Raw genomic sequence first — 17,156 nt, forward strand, 5'->3', positions numbered from 1 at the left:
TCAACCCATGCCCCTCATCTCGGCTTCAGCAAAAGTATTATATGCATTTGCTAGAAGTAGGAAGGCTGAAGTGTTCTTTGGATCCAACTTCCAAATGCATTCTGACACGTGTTCCGCTAGCTTCAGGTTGCCATTTATTCTGCAAGACCCAAGTAAAACCAACCATGTCTCAGCCATCGGTCTATAGGCCATTTCATCCACCATACATGATCCTTCCTCCAAGCGACCAGCTCTACCAAGCATATCAACCATGCAAGTGTAGTGTTCTAATCGCGGCCTTATCTCATAGAGCCTAGACATGGAAGAAAACAAAGAATATCCTTCATCGACATATCCTTCATGGCTACATGCAGAGATGAGCTCAAGAAAACATACATCATTCATTTGCAAGCCCTCAGATTGCATTTTATCAATGGTTTGACGGGCTTCTTTGTACATTCCATGTTGAGCATACCCACTTACAAGTGCGGCCCAAAGAACCATATCCCTATGGTGACAGGTATTGAATACCTTTCGTGCATTCGACAAGTCACCACATTTACAATACATGTCAATCAATGCAGTTCCAACACAAAGATCTGAAAGGAACCCCCTGCTGGCAATGAGTACATGAAATTCTTTGCCTTTGTCTAGGGAAGCTAAGTTCATGCAAACACAAAGAGCATTGAGGAAAGTACCAATATCTGACTCTAGGCCTTCCTCGGCCATTCGACAAAAAACTTTGTATGCTTCATCCATCGACCCATTGTGAATGTGTCCCCATAGCATTGCATTTGAAGACACAGAATCTCTCACTCTTGATTTATCAAAGACATCCCGTGCACTCCCCATACATCCACACTTAGCATACAAGTCTACTAATGCGCTCTCCATTTGTAGATTTGACTGAATACCAGCTTTCAGAATTAATGCATGAATCATTTCACCCCTTTCCAAGTCTGGAAAGCCTGCACATGCATTCAGAACGCTTAGAAAGGTGACCTCATTTGGCATGACACCCTCTCGGCACATCCTGTCATAAACATCGAGTGCTTCTGTAAAGCTCTTGTGTTTCACATACCCAACAATTATGGCTGTCCAACTAATCACATCCTTTTGACTCATCTCATTGAAAACTTCTAGGGCATGCCCCATGCTTCCGCACTTTGCATACATGTCAATCAAAGCATTGCAGATTGACATAGTTTTCTTGATCTTACTCCGTCCCATGATATCAGCATGCACTCGTTTGCCTTCCCCAAGGTCCCGAACCATAGCACAAGCTTGAAGAGCAGTTAAAAAGGTCACTTCATCTGGCTGCACACGCGTGCTTTCCTTCATGTCGTGGAAGAAGAAAAGTGCTTCTTCACCCTTGCCGAGCTTTGCATAGCCAGAGATGATGATTGTCCATGAAACAACAGAGTGAAATGGAGCCATACACAAGAAGACTCCACAAGCATCGCACATGCTGCCGCACATGGCATACACATGGATGAGCGTGTTACATACCCTGACATCCTGATTGACGCCTGTCCCGATCATGTGTGAATGCACATCATAAGCATGTTTTAAGTTCCCAAGATGGCCACATGCTTTGAGAACACTCACAAATGTACCTTCATCGGGAACAAAGCCATTCTTTTGCATGTGGGAGAACATGACCAATGCATATTGAGTAGTTGCATAATCATGGCTTGAAGCATATCCAGCAATCAGTGCATTCCATGCCACTACGTCCCATTCTGGCATGCATCTGAACACGTCCCATGCCATCCACAATCGCCCCTCCTTCGCGTGCATGCACAGGAGCCTCGTCTCAGCAAACATACACCTTCCTTTTCCGTTATCATTAGTGGTGGTGGTGGTGGTGGTGGTGGAGGTAGAAGTGGCTGCCATTCTTCTTGTATTCCTAGTCATCTTCCTCTCTGGATCATCTTTACGTTCCCCTCTCTCTGCTTTCTTTTCTTCCCTTGCTTTTCTGTTTTGTTCAAGCGTGACCCTGTTTGCCTTCGGACTAAGACAATCTCCGACGCACACACACCTGTATACATACATATATAATAAAGAAGGCTAGTAGAGTGAGTCTGATTTGTCTTGGGTGATTGATCTTCATGCATAAAGTTCTGAGGGATCTTCTTCATTTGTGCCTACATTTCCTCCCTTTCATCGGGTTTAGGTTCTTCCTCATAGTGTCTTTTGTCCCGCATGCTTTAAGAAGGTTCTATCATTAGGAATTGTTTCAAGAATCAACTACATGACATGCCTTCACCTTGCAAAGTTGCACTCTTCCATTGCAAACATTCTCAAGGAATGTCTCTTTTCTCTTGTTAATGTCTTTCATTCCTTAACCCATGCAACCTATATGGTGGGGTTACACCAATCGGTAGAAACACCCATTCTTCCGATTTTTTTCCAACCACACATAGAACATATGCAAGAGAATGCTTTGGCCATGTCTCTAAAGTAGATCGGAGAGTGTCAAGCTTTACTTCAATGTCGAGTAAATATTCCAACATGTGTGTGGAGAAAGATGCAAGCCTAGGGTAGGAGATTGAGTTTCAAGTTTTCATGGAAGAAACTCAGAGTAGCATGGGTAGAAAGAAACTAAAAATAATGAGCTTCAAAGGTTGTGACATTTCAAAGTCATAGATAGTTATAATCTTTATTTTGTTCTTGTCCTCTTTACTGAAGGGATACCATTCAAAGGAAACTTCGAATCCGCACAAGCATGAAAGATAATCAAGAAGAACTAGTTTTTTTGTGCTAGATAATACCTTCACACTTCTGGCTATCATGGACTTTGTTTCTTTGAAGATTTTCACAAAGCCTAGGTTCAATAACATGTATAATAGCTTTTGCATGACATTATCATGTATTGTGGGAGATTACTACACTATACTCTCTAGCTTAATAAGAGCTCATATGACAATACTTGAATAATATTAGAAACAAGGGTGAAACAAGGCTACCAAATTCTCTTCTTTCTCTATTGCCACTTTAATGAAATGGAGGACTATGTTGCATAAGTTTTCTTTATGCTTAAGGAAATGTGTTTGGCAATACCTCTAAAAATACAAATGAGTTTTTCAAGTCTGGTGTTGTGAATCATGATAACACATTGGAATAATTGTATGCACGAGTATGTAGTTTTGTACAACGTAGAACCACCTATGAGAAAGGCATAGTGTGAAACAAGGGTGAAACAAGGCTACCAAATTCTCTTCTTTCTCTATTGCCACTTTAATGAAATGGAGGACTATGTTGCATAAGTTTTCTTTATGCTCAAGGAAATGTGTTTGGCAATACCTCTAAAAATACAAATGAGTTTTTCAAGTCTGGTGTTGTGAATCATGATAACACATTGGAATAATTGTATGCACAAGTATGTAGTTTTGTACAACGTAGAACCACCTATGAGAAAGGCATAGTGTGAAACAAGGGTGAAACAAGGCTACCAAATTCTCTTCTTTCTCTATTGCCACTTTAATGAAATGGAGGACTATGTTGCATAAGTTTTCTTTATGCTTAAGGAAATGTGTTTGGCAATACCTCTAAAAATACAAATGAGTTTTTCAAGTCTGGTGTTGTGAATCATGATAACACATTGGAATAATTGTATGCACGAGTATGTAGTTTTGTACAACGTAGAACCACCTATGAGAAAGGCATAGTCTGCCAGGGATACAATGGTTGAAATTTTAACCAACACAAAACACAGAACATGGGAACACAATGACATAATTATGCAGTGCCACACATGAAAACTTACAACGTATGCAAACCGTGTAGTAATTTTAGTTGCGGTGGAGCATACTGTGTAGTAATTTCAGTCGCGGTGGATCATTCTTTTGTTTGCTCTCTATCAATGATAGATATAACCATGAGCCTTCGAGGTATCATGCAAGCATCAGGTGGTTATAAAAATCAGTGCTATCACACTTGAATGAATACATGCAAGGCTTCAACTTCATCTGGCATACATAATCCTCTGAGAAACTAATAAAATTGAACCACATTAGAATTTGCAACACCACTTAAAACTCCCATCTACAGAGGTTGTTTGCACGTGTGGTCTTGCATACATATGGATCTTTGTTATTGCTTAAAGCATGTTAAGATAGAAATGCGCATAAACTCCAGTATTCCTGAGAACACAACATTATTAACAGTTTTCTGCAACACCACTATACTTGATATATTTTCCATTTGTATTTCATCCCATTATTAACGTATTTTACATGAATAAGACAAGTCAAAGAAAAGAAAAATATGAAGTCATGAAGTGACCCACCTGGGGGGGGAGGGGGAGAAGGTGGATATTACAGAACTTGACACCACATTTTTAGTGCCTGTAATTCCAACTACATGAAATAGACACTGATGGGATCATAATTTGCTGGAAAATAGTGGCCACCATTAGAAGCGATTTATCATCTCCATCAACATAGCCTAGAATGACAAAACTCTCAATGAGCCAGGGTTAGCTACGAAACTGTCTTCCTTGCTAGTATTGCTCCAAGACTCTGCCTTTGGATGCCTGTTAATATGAAAGGGAAAGCTCTTTCTTTTCTCTCTTAACGAGCCTATTGATACAAGGTCATGGGTTCAAATCGAAACATTCACAAATCATTGTAAAACCATTAACGTATTGGGATAATGAACTCATAGTCTTGAAACAGTTGACACAGCATCTCACGTATGGGCTAATTGTGTCTCTGTTGGAGCCTGGCTAAACCTAATTAAGTTTACTGATGGGTACTCACAGATATCTCACTCAAATATTGTTGAAAATTTGAGGTACTGGTACTGGTATGAGTGAGATAGCTGAACTTGTTGGTTTCTCTGGATTGTGATGTTGGATCCCAACGAGCGGAATCTAAATATAAAATTGAGCGTACGCATAGCTGTAGAATTTAATGGCGGTGAACTAGACAAGCTAGTCACGTTGAGGGATCCAAGTACCAAGAGACAAGCTATTTGAGTTCAGGGTTTTACTGTTTTATCTGAGAGAATGGATCTAGTCTCATTGCTCGCCATATTTGATCCAGTATATATACATGGAGAGAGTCACATTTACACGATGTCTTCTCATTGGAGGATATGCAGCTCTAGCCATGCTAGAACGATGTGATGTGTCAACAGGCACACTTCTATGAGCCCCATATCATGGTCACCCTTTCCTTATGTACGGTGCATCAATATGGGCTCCAGGCCTCACCATGTGAATGTTACACAAATAAAGTGTCCAATCGTCATGATGCGGTCACAGGTGATAAGCAGCCAAGCATTCACCACACACGAGATCATCCAGGCTAAAGTGGCGATCGAAACATCAAAGCAAATGGCGAAATCAGACCAGCAAACAAAATGATCACGGTTCAACAACAATGGCCTTGACATTGACAACTTGCCACCCTTTCCACATTGTACACCTCTCCAAACTGATGAAAGAAACAAGGTATTGAGGCAAGAACAGGGTATTGAGGCAAGATCTATGACAGCTCTATTATACCCAAAAATCTTGGCTCGCATCAATGGAGCCACTTTCACTGATATGGCATACTAAAAAGATCATTAATTACATGAACTTTACTAGATTCATATAGAGATCAAGGTACTTGGACAGGTACATATCCACAGTGCTCGCATATCAATATGCCATCTCAGAATTTCTTCCAATGAAGTAGAGATCAAGGTAGGATGAACATACCTAGTGCTAAAAGACTTTGCATATTATGTGAAGGAGAGATTGAAAGCAAGGAACACTTCTTGTGAAGGTGTGCCTAGCTTTCAACCACATCAGAGAGAAGTATACATCTCACATCAGCCCTTACATTAGCATGCAGGATGCAATGAAATCACACATCACTGATTCTTCAAAGTCTCCTTACCTCCAAAATGCCAAGGAGATGAAAGCGGACAATGGAGACCGTGAGTATCAGGATCGAAGGAGCATGGGCCATACCAGCACCAGATCGTGGAGATCATTACTCACCATTTCAAATCCGCACAAGGATACAAAGATGAACTTGTTGCATAGATGAAGTCATCTTAAAATAAGATGTTTAAGATGTGGATCCACCGCCCTGACATGCATCTTATACCAGATACATTTGACTTATGACGGTAATTGTTTTGCCCCAAATACTTCACTTTTATCCTGAAATATATCTGCTGGGCCAAAAATGCATCTCAAAGCTCAGGATTCCTGGCAGCAACACATCAGGAAATAGTAATCAGATAGGGAAGGGCAGTGATTACACAGGCAGAATGGCAGGCAGCACGGTCAATGGTTTATGGTTTCAAGGAAATGGTTTTAGATGATTAATGGTTTCAATTCCGTAGAGGGAAGAGAGTGGGATATAGATAGAATAATAGGAATTTTTCGTCATGGGAATGCAGCAGAACAGAAAAGCAGCTGGACTCATTTATTGGAGCTTGGACGATCATCTACAACTATAGGTTTGCCATCAGTTGCCTCTGTCCCTCATCCACAGACACAAAAGAGAAAGAGAGGACAAAGATCACCTGATGTTTATCTCGTTGCACTATTCATGGTGAATTGGCTTACAAAATCTCAAAATCTCACCTACGCACTTGACCATGAGGCAAACGACCCTCACCAAATCTCAAAATGGATGGTAAAACAAGTGGATATGTACAAGTGTTGAATTGGAAGTTTGTAAGTTGCATATTAAATGTATTCTTCTGTGTCGAATTTAGAATGGTTGGCATTGTTGGAAATAGGTTAAAGGACCTTGGCTTCACCAATAACAATAATTAATTAACATCCCTCAAATAAGTTAGCAAGGTTTTCATAATATTATTGATTTAACCTGCATTTGTAACATTCTTTCACATGAGTGGTGCAGGTGTGAGTGCTGAGGAGAGATATCAAAAAGATGAGTGAAATTATCATGGGCTTTAGGAAACATAGACCTTTTGTTTCAAAATGGATAGCATGAATTCATTGATATCACGATTCGTCTCCTTGGCACATTTTGGCTCGCAATCCTGATTTATCCCCTAGGCACTCTTATGCAGAAATCTTGTATCATGTCCCTCACCAACCCAGGTTTGGAACATAGATTGCAAGGTACAAGAAAATAATAAGCAGAAAACCCTCACCTGGCTAGGTGCCTGACACTATGACATGGTTTAAACAATGGTGAATAAAATATCTATAGGAGCTCTCACGTGATGCTATGAACTGTATGGAAATCGAGGATAGATTACTAGAGGTGCTAAGGGTGACGTGGCAAGATGCTGAAGTGCAAATTTTGGAATATAACACTGCAAGTGTTAATCAACAATATCAGCCCCAATATGCGATAAGAACACCAAAACGTATCCCACCGCATCTAACCACCCACCCCATGAGGCTTGGCCCTCGGAGAGCTTCAACACTCAAGTTGCAGGACTTCATGGCATCATCACTCAAGTACGAGCATATGCAATGAAAACATAGTGGAGGATGAATATAATTCATTTCTTCCATGCTGAGCATATAAGGTAATTCGTCAGAAGTATAATGGCTTGTTAAATGGGCATGATAATTGAAGTGTAATAATCAAATCTTCCACAAGAATGAGAAGAATGTGCATGCATTAATTTCACATAGAGAGTTTTTACTACAGAGTAGTTAACCCGCATCTTAGAGGAGTCACGTCCATGGTCATATGTTTAACTGGTCTGTAATGTCACAATTGGCCTACTCGTGGACGATAAAAAAATTCCCCCATTCCAATATAGTGCAGATTATTCCAATCTGAAAATGACCAAAGTGGAAAAGAATACAGTTTTGGATAAATTGGATAATAAAAGAGCATAGATCAGTACCACGACATCTCTTGGTCAGAACCTGGCCCACTATAAGGCATAGTTTTGGCACACATTGGAGATGGATTCATGACGAAGCCTTCTTATGTGCATATGCATCTATTCCATGCGCACTGCACTGTTAGGGTAGTTATGGTCCTTTTCATATGAGTTAGCGATTGCGGTAGGCAGATATGCATCCACAACTCTGGAAGAAAGAATCTGCCAATTGCACCAGCTGGAAGTAAAATTTTAAGAATGCTATGTTTGCCAATGTACTATTATTTACGAAATAAAAGGGAGATAATGCTGCCTCTTTAACCACGGCTTTGACCCACTGACCAAGGTAATGTAGAATGAGGACCAATCATGCTCAGGGATAATTCTTGCTAGACATGTGGGATCCTGACTAATAGGGGTTATAATATCACACAATAGACCTCATTCCTGTGAATCGTATAGAGATGAGGTAAAAAATGGGTGGGGAAAAGCCATTAGAAATGAGGTAATGGTAAAACTCCCCCACCAAAAAAGTTGAAGTCAACAAACTATAAAACATCAAAAGCTAAACTAAAGAAAGGTTGGGCTAAAATAAACAATGAAGACAAAAATGAAAATCAAAGAAAAAAAGTTTTGATGGGAGGGGATAGCTTTGAAACAAGCACAATGACAAATAATCAAACTTCTACAAAGTATGATTGAAGAACTCAGGCGAACGCGAACATGTAGGAGTTCAGCTGATTAATGACCAAACAAAAGAGGATATGCAAAACCCCGTTAGAGCAATCGTCTCAATGCCACCTCGGCATGAACTCATGGTCAGATTCTAATGGTCTTACATGTTTCCATTAGGAAACAGTAGGAGCTCAGTTGATTATATTCTTGGGACAAGAGAAAACTCCCAAACAATCAAAATCTTAACTGTCCTACCCCACCCAAATAGCTCCTTTCCATAATCCTTGCCAGCAAAATACCATCACAGGCACCTTCGCTCTTGTTACCAACCTTGCCCTTAAGCACAATTTCCACTTTGCCCATGACCTGGCAAAAACTTATAATGAGGCACATGACCTCAACATTCATAGAAAATATTCCCATAATTGTTGATGTGATGAGGACTGTCAAAAGCTTTCCCAATAACTTTGTACAAATGAAAGCCTTGCAGAGGTTACACAAACAATAGTTCGCAAGCAAATACAAACTCTTACATGCCAAAAAAGGTGCACTTAGGACGAAGCACAATATTGGGATTTATACCATCTCTTCATGACCAAAGACTAGTGTCTGGCAACATATAAGACAATCCCAAAACCTAACCCCAATCATTAATTCCACAGCAATGGCATTCTCATGTAGAACGCTTGTATTATGTCACCACCAACCAATTTTATAACCATCAAAGACTCAGCCTCTACTTCATTTGAGAAACGGTTGAAAAGGTTGAGAAGTCCTCCGCCTTAAGGGCTTTGTGCAGCAAACTCCTCTGGCCGACGATCTGAAGAATAGTAGGTCCTGCTTAACCTCAGACATAGTTGAGAATGCTATACAGCACCTTTTAAGATGGATGATCCTCTGACACTTGACTACCAAACACACTTGACAAAGTTGAGAATGCAAACACCTCATAGCAGTAAGCACCTTTGCCGCTATCCAGAAAACTGCCCATCCAGACCAAAAGAGATACCAGAATCTTATGGCACAACAGTCTTTACATGCCATCCAAGCAGCTGAAACCCATCAAGAGGACACTACTCAGAGCCAACCATAATTAAGGAACTGGAGTTTGAGACTGGTGCATTGAAATAGCTGATGAGCCAACCATTCATCACCATAAGATGAATGTATAAGCATTAATAATTTTCGGCATAAACAATCTCAAGTCCATTCATAGTATGAAATAGCAAGTCACCAGCACCCTGCCCGAGGACCTCAAGACAATCAATATGAAAGGTATGCCGACCAGTACACGGCGTAAAAGAGTTTTTGATCTTTGATTTTGGAGATTTTTGGTCTATGAAATCAACATGGATAGCTTGTGAAACTTTTCGTCGCTAGCAATTTGTGTAATTTGAAGTTTCTAGTATGTTCAAAACACACTTTGGAATTTCTAGTGGCTGAAATTTTCAGTTGCTGAAATTTTCATGGTGGCCCAAATCTGAGATGGAACGATGTTTGGAATGATCTGACTTTTTGTTTTACATTGGGAAGACGATTTGTGTGTGCTTTAATTTTAATGGTGGAAAATGTTAATGCCAGCTTTAGAGAGAGGAAGAAAAAGACAAACAACACAAAAAGCATGTGCAGAGATTGGAGAATACAGGGAATGTGAGATGAGAAGAGAGGCCTATCGCATGGTTAATGATGACAATCATGCAAGAGAGCGTAAAGGTAGGGTAGTCCTTGGGGGTGAAGTTACAGCCTAATGTAAGGTAATAACACTTTTCGCACTGCATAATTAAAATCCAAGGGCTCGGTCTTTGGTGCTATGTGAGGTTTTAATCCTCCTAGATTAAATGCTGAGCGAGATTAAGTTGGGTTTAGAGTTTAGGGCTTAGGGAGTTCCATCTTCTGTTCTGGTTTCATGGTGGCCAACTGCTAAGCTTGGTCCAATATAATTATAGAAACAAAAAGCCTTTATATAGAGACTAATTATGGGCATTGATGATCCATAGCGTTAAAGTTCAACCAAGTTATAGGGAGGCATTTATCCTACAGTGTGAGATGTGATTGGCCTGCCCATACAACATCCCATTAACTTCAGGTGGAGACTGCTTGACAATTTGTCAATGGCATGTGCTAGTTGACTGTGTTCCTCGTAAGCAATGGTGAGCCTTGATGTCTCAGACATAAAGCATTACACATGCAGAGCTAAGCTAGCCTACCAAGGCATCAAAACAGAAATGCTATCCAGTTCTATAAGTCCGGCTCTGTAGTGTTTATGAGAGCCCCAGACCACGAATAGTTATGAATCTTCCTACAATCCCATGTCCCATCCTCAGGAAATATGGTGTGGGCTTGCCTTTCTTTTCATATGCCGACTTGAACACAGGCTATCTTTCATGGGAAGCTGTATTTTCACTATGGCAAAGACTGGTGTTCATCCATCCCCCACGAGGGAGACTGCTTGCACCCTGCCTTAGATTGCAACTTTCATATATTCATGAGGGGGAATCACTATTTTGCTGAGATTCAATGAAAGACTTTTTCTGTTCATTGGATTTTCGGTAAGTTCTTTCCTCAGAAAAAGCGAAAATAATTGATAAAATATATAATAATTCAAACAACGAAATAACTCTATAAAGATGACAATGCCTATATGTTTGCATATTTCAATTTAGACACATGAGTCTAAATTTTACTTTGCACATGTCACATTGTGGTTACTAAAAACTTCACACACTTTCATATTTGCTTCAAATATGATAATATAGAAAAAAAGATAATAATTTCAATGACCCTAAAATATTACACCTTCTTTATGTGATTGTAGTACAAAGAAAAAAACACAACCAAAATAGTCAAAAATTAAGCTTAATATCATAAAAAAGTAAGCATTAAAAACCTACATCTTCGCAAGTTTTTCTTTATATTCAATAATTTGACCACGGAGAATGTGGTTTGGGCGTAAAGTCTTGTCCACACCTGCACCTCCAGGAGGTGGAGGTAGCACCTCTCCAGTCTTGGGACTCGTATCATGACTCCTGAGAATCAAAGAGAAATTGCAAATAGTTTCGTAAAAGTGCAACATGAAACCCTTAAAAAGCCAAACATATTAGAATTGTGATTATTCTTGTCTATTACATAATTGCAAGTAGTTTTGGAAAGTTAAAGAAACAAATAATGGAATTTTGGAGTCTCCAACGTACTTCAAAGCAAATTTTCTTCGGTTTTTAACATATTAAAATCTTTGTACTATGAAACCGTGAACCATTCCTTCATGGAATTAAAAGCAATGTTCCGTAGACTACAAAATTTCATAAATTTAAATAACTAAAGAGGTTTCTACTGCGCTAAAACATGGGTATACATGCAGTATAGAAGACCATAAACATTTGACTGTCTGCAAACTATAAACTATTATTCTTGTTTGATCTTATAGTACATTTTGGTCTCTTCAAATCGTTAATATACCTTTCTTTCTTTCTACTACCCTATGCATTCAAATGGTAATCCTCATAAGCAATCATGGAGTTCACATGGAATATTTTACACAGCAATCCCTTTCTTTTAAGTTCCATGCAGAACGCAGACATTACTTACCTATTCGAAGCTGTATGAACATTATTTTTTATCGTATCGAAAATTCACTCTAAGTACTTATATGTAAAAAGGACTGTTATGCAATAGGCTTGACTGAGGCAAAAACATTGCTACATTCCAACTACGATAGAAGCATCTGCCTATCCAGAAGCAGTTATTAAATACACACCGCATCTCACCAAAAATTGCATTAACACAAACCACCATACAAAGCAAGAAAATTCTAGATAAGGTTCAGAAAATATTGTTAAAAAAACAGTAGCTAAAGAACAATCTCATAGACACTTACTTCAGCCATTTTTCAATCGCTGATCGTTCATATGAATGGCCATCAGCTGTAATTACAGGATCTTGCATTATTTCCTGCGTAATACAATCAACAAATTCTGGAGGCACTTTGTGAAGATTATCTGCATCATCCCATATTTGAACTGCAGATTTTAACACGTGATAAAAGTAGCCTTCAGAAGGATTCTCTTTCTTCTGCGGAGAAAGTGAAAGAGACTCTGGTGATATTATTTCAGAATCGAACAGAGATTGAACTGTGCTTATATGTGATAATTGCAATCGCTCAAAATGGTCTTCATGTTCAATCGACTCATGAAGCTTTGTATCATGGAATGCCATATTCCAAGGCTGTTGCTCATTTGACATACTATTCAATCCGTCCACTGCAACTGTCGAAAAATCCCAAATGAAATTTTCATCCTTCTCATTAATAAAGTCTAGACTACCCATCTTCACAGCATCAGATGTTGGAGATATGATTGGCATATCTGATGCAGTATCACAAACAGATAATGAAATAGGGGAGACAGGATTGCATTTCACTGCACCATTTTCAACAGCTTCTGAGAGACATGTAGATCCCATCGACATACTATTGTATAATGAGTGTCCATCCTGTGAAATTGACCTTGGCTGCAGGGGAGAACCTGATGAATTTTGAGCATAGAAAGGTGGAGGAGAAGACGTTATACACAATCCTGAGATAGGACACGTTTGGAACGTGGCATGTCGAGCAGATTCAAAATAGGTACAGTCAGGCAGAAACGAAGACTTGATCTCAGACTGTGGAATCTGTTCTAGCTGATTCGGATAATCCAAGGGCGGAAAAATTGTTGGAGTTGAAAATAGTTGATGAAGAGATGCTGCATGCTCTGTTGGTGGGGGTGCTATTGGTGGCTGAATGGCAGAACCCCTTGCCTGCAAAATCTCTCTCTCTCTCTCTCTCTCTCTCTCTCTCTCTCTCTCTCTCTCTCTCTCTCTCTCTCTCACACACACACACAAACATATGAAAATATTTGAGTGCGAGTTCATTGAAGACATCAAACAACCATATGTGAGCATAGACCTTACACAAGCACCCATGTACTTTAAGATGCTTGAGGATTTGGTAGAAATGACAAAGTTACAACATGGTGCAACACTAGAATTCGAACAAGTTGCCTAAGTTCATAAAGAAAGTAGGCATTGAAGGAATTGTCATCAATGATGTAGTCATCATGCTTTTGTTATATGCAAATGATGTGAGTCTTTTTGCAAATAGTTTACAAGATGCCCAAAAGCTTAACGGAATATTAGGCATACTAAGCTACATGACGATAGCTTTAAAACAAAGATTAGGCCAAAATAAGGATAAACCATGCTTTATGTACAATAATACGCCACTTGAAATTGTGGAAAGCTTTTAATATCTTGTCCTTGGAGTTCCCTCAAACATAGATGGAATGAATATGCTACCCACCACTTAAGAGGCAAGAAAGAGAGCATATTATGCAATTGAGAATACATGTAGCTGTTGAAAAATTAGGTCCTCAAGAGATCCCTTTTCAACACTTTGCTAACATTGAGCTTTCCTATGGGATGAAAGTATGGGGCATTGGCATCCCTAAGTCCACTTGGAAAGAGTTTGAAAATGTCCAAAAGCATTTTCTTAGAGTGTTTATATAAGTCAAGTTACAAACGTGACATGCCCTCCTGTTTCTTGAGAAGGGTTGTTACGTATTTGGTTAAGGTTCAAAAAAGTCCCGTATGCCGACCTCCTAGAATCACATTGGAAGTAACCAAAAAGATCCAAAAGACACATAAAAACGAAACTTTGTATTCTATTTTGGTACAAGGTTGGGAAGATGGGATGCAGCCAATTGCTTCATGATACATCAATAGATTCTTTGTGAATGAGGCCTATCGCAAGACCAAAGTATCATGATATATGGGAAAAATACAAAAGCTCACACTTCACACATTATACTACATATGTTGCACCTATCTGCAAAAGCATATTCTTTGCCTAGGGAAACTCTACCTCCTTAAAGAATGTGCTTGATGTACCCCTTAATTTCTATGTTACTTGATCATATGGTAGAGATTCAAGATCTCTGGGTTGTGTCTTACTTGTGGATTGCAGGTGGATTGAGCTTGTTGGCCATGGTTTGGCAAATTTACTAATAGTCTAGGGTAGCCTTTTATTTGAATGCTCTAGGATTATGCTCAGTCGAGCAACTCATAACCATAATAAGTAAGAATGATTCCATGTGAACCTCATCATTTTGGAATCCAAGGGGAATTATTATTTCAAAATCTAGAAGTCTACCTAGCATCAGCAGTCTACTAGTTCATTCAAGAATGAACGAAATATAGAAAGAAGAGAAATGGACAATGATAAATATTACTTTGTAACAAGTGGAGATAATATCAACAGCTAGGTCAACATCTACACCTAGATTTAAAGCTACCCCCATCATCCCCTTCACTTTAACTTTCAATAGTTTACTGTGTTAAAAGAAGCACAAAACTTTGTTGCTAATCCTTTCCATACAAAGGTCATAACATTGCTATAAAGTTCACTTACAGGGGGTGGTGATTGATTTATGCCCACTGCTTTGTTATTGAAAATATTTGATCCTGACTTTGTGGTTTGATTCAGCCTTTCATCATTACCAACCATCATTTGTGACGACATTGTCACATTGTCATCCTTAACAACTTCAGTTGGTTTTGTCCAAGCATTGGACTTTGACCATGGTGAATTTTTCCAGACAGACTCCTGACCAATCTTGGAGCTGAACCGTGACTTTTCAGGAGAAGTGGATGCACTTACTCCATAGACATCAGAATGTATCCGCCCTACAGGCTTCTCTGTTATGGAGATACCATTTTTCCCAACAAATGAACCACCAGCTTTTAAGGATGGATTAGACCCATGCTTAGCAGCCTTCGTGAAATCAAACCTTGCCAAATAATCACTTGCAGACTTGGGTTTCAGTCCTTGATGCCTGAGGGTCTTTGAAACCTTCGCACTCTTCAACGATTCTGAAAGTTTTATCGACATACTTGTAAAATTGGTTTTTGAAGGAATTGATTCTTCACAGTCCTGTGCACCTACCCCAGAAACAGGGCAGGTTCCTTGATCTGCAGTTATTGGTTCAGTTTTCCCAACAATTCTTTCCTTCAACTTTTCTTTCCTTCGTCTTTCGGTCTCTCTAACCCTCCTCATTTCCCTCTCCTTTTCAGCTGCAGCTTCCTTTTCACTTTCTTTCTCAGTTTGTAATTTTTCCTCTCTCTGCCTTCTCCTTTCCTCGACCAGCCTTGTCACATCTTCCCGCTGCTTTCTCTCTTCTGCTTCTAGAAGCTCTTTCTCCAACCTTGCTTGCCTCTTTTCATCAGCCTTTCTGCGAGCTTTTTCACCCTTATCGGTGTGAATACTGCCCATCACATCCTTCAGTTTTTGGGAATGCTGAGAGCCATCACAGTTGTGCCTTCTTGACCCCCGAACATGATCCCATACAAATGCTATGCAGGAGAATATAGAACCTATCAGTGAAAATACTGCCAGAACACATTTCCACGCTCTGCAATGTTCAGATAGGTGAGTGTTTTCACCAAACCAAACACATCCTCTTCTCTCAGAAGCTTTGGACCAACAGCTCATTTCCCGTTTCAATGGGCCTCTGATCAAGATTGTTCCTGGACCATGTATGACCTGTGCGGTAGAATAAATCGCAGATTGAGGCAGTCCTTGACCTGCCAAATGCGGAACCTCTAAGACTGGTCGTTTAGAAACATGCCCACAGACAGTGCACGTGAATTTCCCACCACCAGGTGTCTGAACCTTATAGGCCGTGAAACAGTTTCTGCATCGGCGGGTCGCTTCTTTCCTCCATTTCGCTGCTTCTTGGGCCTCAATGAGCTTTCTCTCTCTCAACAGAGCATTTCTCCGTGCTCTCCAAGAAGACAACCATGGCATGAGCAGTTCATACCAAGCAAGGCTGCTTAGGAGTACCCCTAGGCAAGCCAATCGGGTTGAAGTTACCTCTAATCGGTATCCCGGAGGTAGTAACTGCGAGAAAGCCCAAGTGATGATGAAAGGGATGACTAGCCATGGCAACATGGTCACAAATCGCCGTGACCACCTTGAAAGTACACAAAGTATGCACATTCTTCGGCCTTCTCTCGTACTGATCACCTACCGACCAATCAATCGGAGGAGAGGAGATCGCTATACTGCTCACCCAAGCCAAACTCCAAACCTTCGGAAGTTCATTGCGCAGAAGATTTCCTGTGTTTCCTCGGAATGGAAGAAAGACGCGATCAGGGGAAAAAAACAATGGAAGGAAGGAAGAACGAGAAATGGCGTAAGAAAAAACAATAGAAGAAAGCGCAGAGATAGAGATTGACTGGCGAAACAGAGAAGAAGAAAACAGAAAGATAAAGAACCTGAAGCGATATTCGCTCCTTATTGTGTGCCCGAGGGATCGATTACCGGCCTCAATGCAGGAAATGGCGAGCTCTCTGATGCGGAAATGGAATTAGGGTTAAACCGTGCACAGAAAGAAAGGGGTGCTTTTTAAAGGGGATAGGTAGATAGTGTTGTATCTGACGAAGATGATTTATTTGTGTGTTACATTATTTATGTATGTACATACATATACATACATACATATATGCTACCTTGATGGAGGAAACCATTTCGTTGTATCATTCTTAAGGTTGGTATCCGCTCCACTTGGATAAGTATGGCCGACCTTCGAAGAATTGTTCTTTTCTTCCCCCCCCCCCCCCCCCCCTAGGATAGTTTTCTTTACTGGTTATGGCAA

At 40.0% G+C, this 17,156-nt stretch overlaps 2 protein-coding genes and 1 long non-coding RNA gene across 3 annotated transcripts; all 3 read right to left on the reverse strand.

Annotated features, from left to right (window-relative positions):
• On the reverse strand, nt 1-1,875 carry LOC147849550 (putative pentatricopeptide repeat-containing protein At3g47840). The gene has a single exon (XM_087337388.1). The coding sequence runs from the start codon at nt 1,873-1,875 to the stop codon at nt 1-3; it is 1,875 nt and encodes a 624-aa protein (XP_087193514.1).
• A 2,291-nt stretch (nt 1,876-4,166) lies between these two features.
• LOC147849551 (uncharacterized) lies at nt 4,167-16,947 on the reverse strand. Its single transcript, XM_087337427.1, has 5 exons — nt 16,777-16,947; nt 14,912-16,618; nt 12,347-13,263; nt 11,364-11,498; nt 4,167-4,516 (listed from the first exon to the last, which is right to left on the reverse strand). The coding sequence occupies exons 2-5, from the start codon at nt 16,496-16,498 to the stop codon at nt 4,429-4,431; spliced, it is 2,727 nt and encodes a 908-aa protein (XP_087193553.1). The 5' UTR covers nt 16,499-16,618; nt 16,777-16,947; the 3' UTR covers nt 4,167-4,428.
• Nucleotides 7,565-8,216, reverse strand: LOC147849552 (uncharacterized). The gene is made up of 2 exons (XR_015531771.1): nt 7,841-8,216; nt 7,565-7,747 (listed from the first exon to the last, which is right to left on the reverse strand). It is a non-coding gene; the product is annotated as an uncharacterized LOC147849552 (long non-coding RNA).
• Nucleotides 16,948-17,156: the final 209 nt, after the last annotated feature.

The sequence above is a fragment of the Azolla caroliniana genome, unplaced genomic scaffold (genome assembly GCF_043228905.1).
Source record: "Azolla caroliniana isolate FFs.n. ecotype wild unplaced genomic scaffold, voAzoCaro1.0.p SCAF_34, whole genome shotgun sequence".
Lineage (NCBI taxonomy): Eukaryota > Viridiplantae > Streptophyta > Polypodiopsida > Salviniales > Salviniaceae > Azolla > Azolla caroliniana.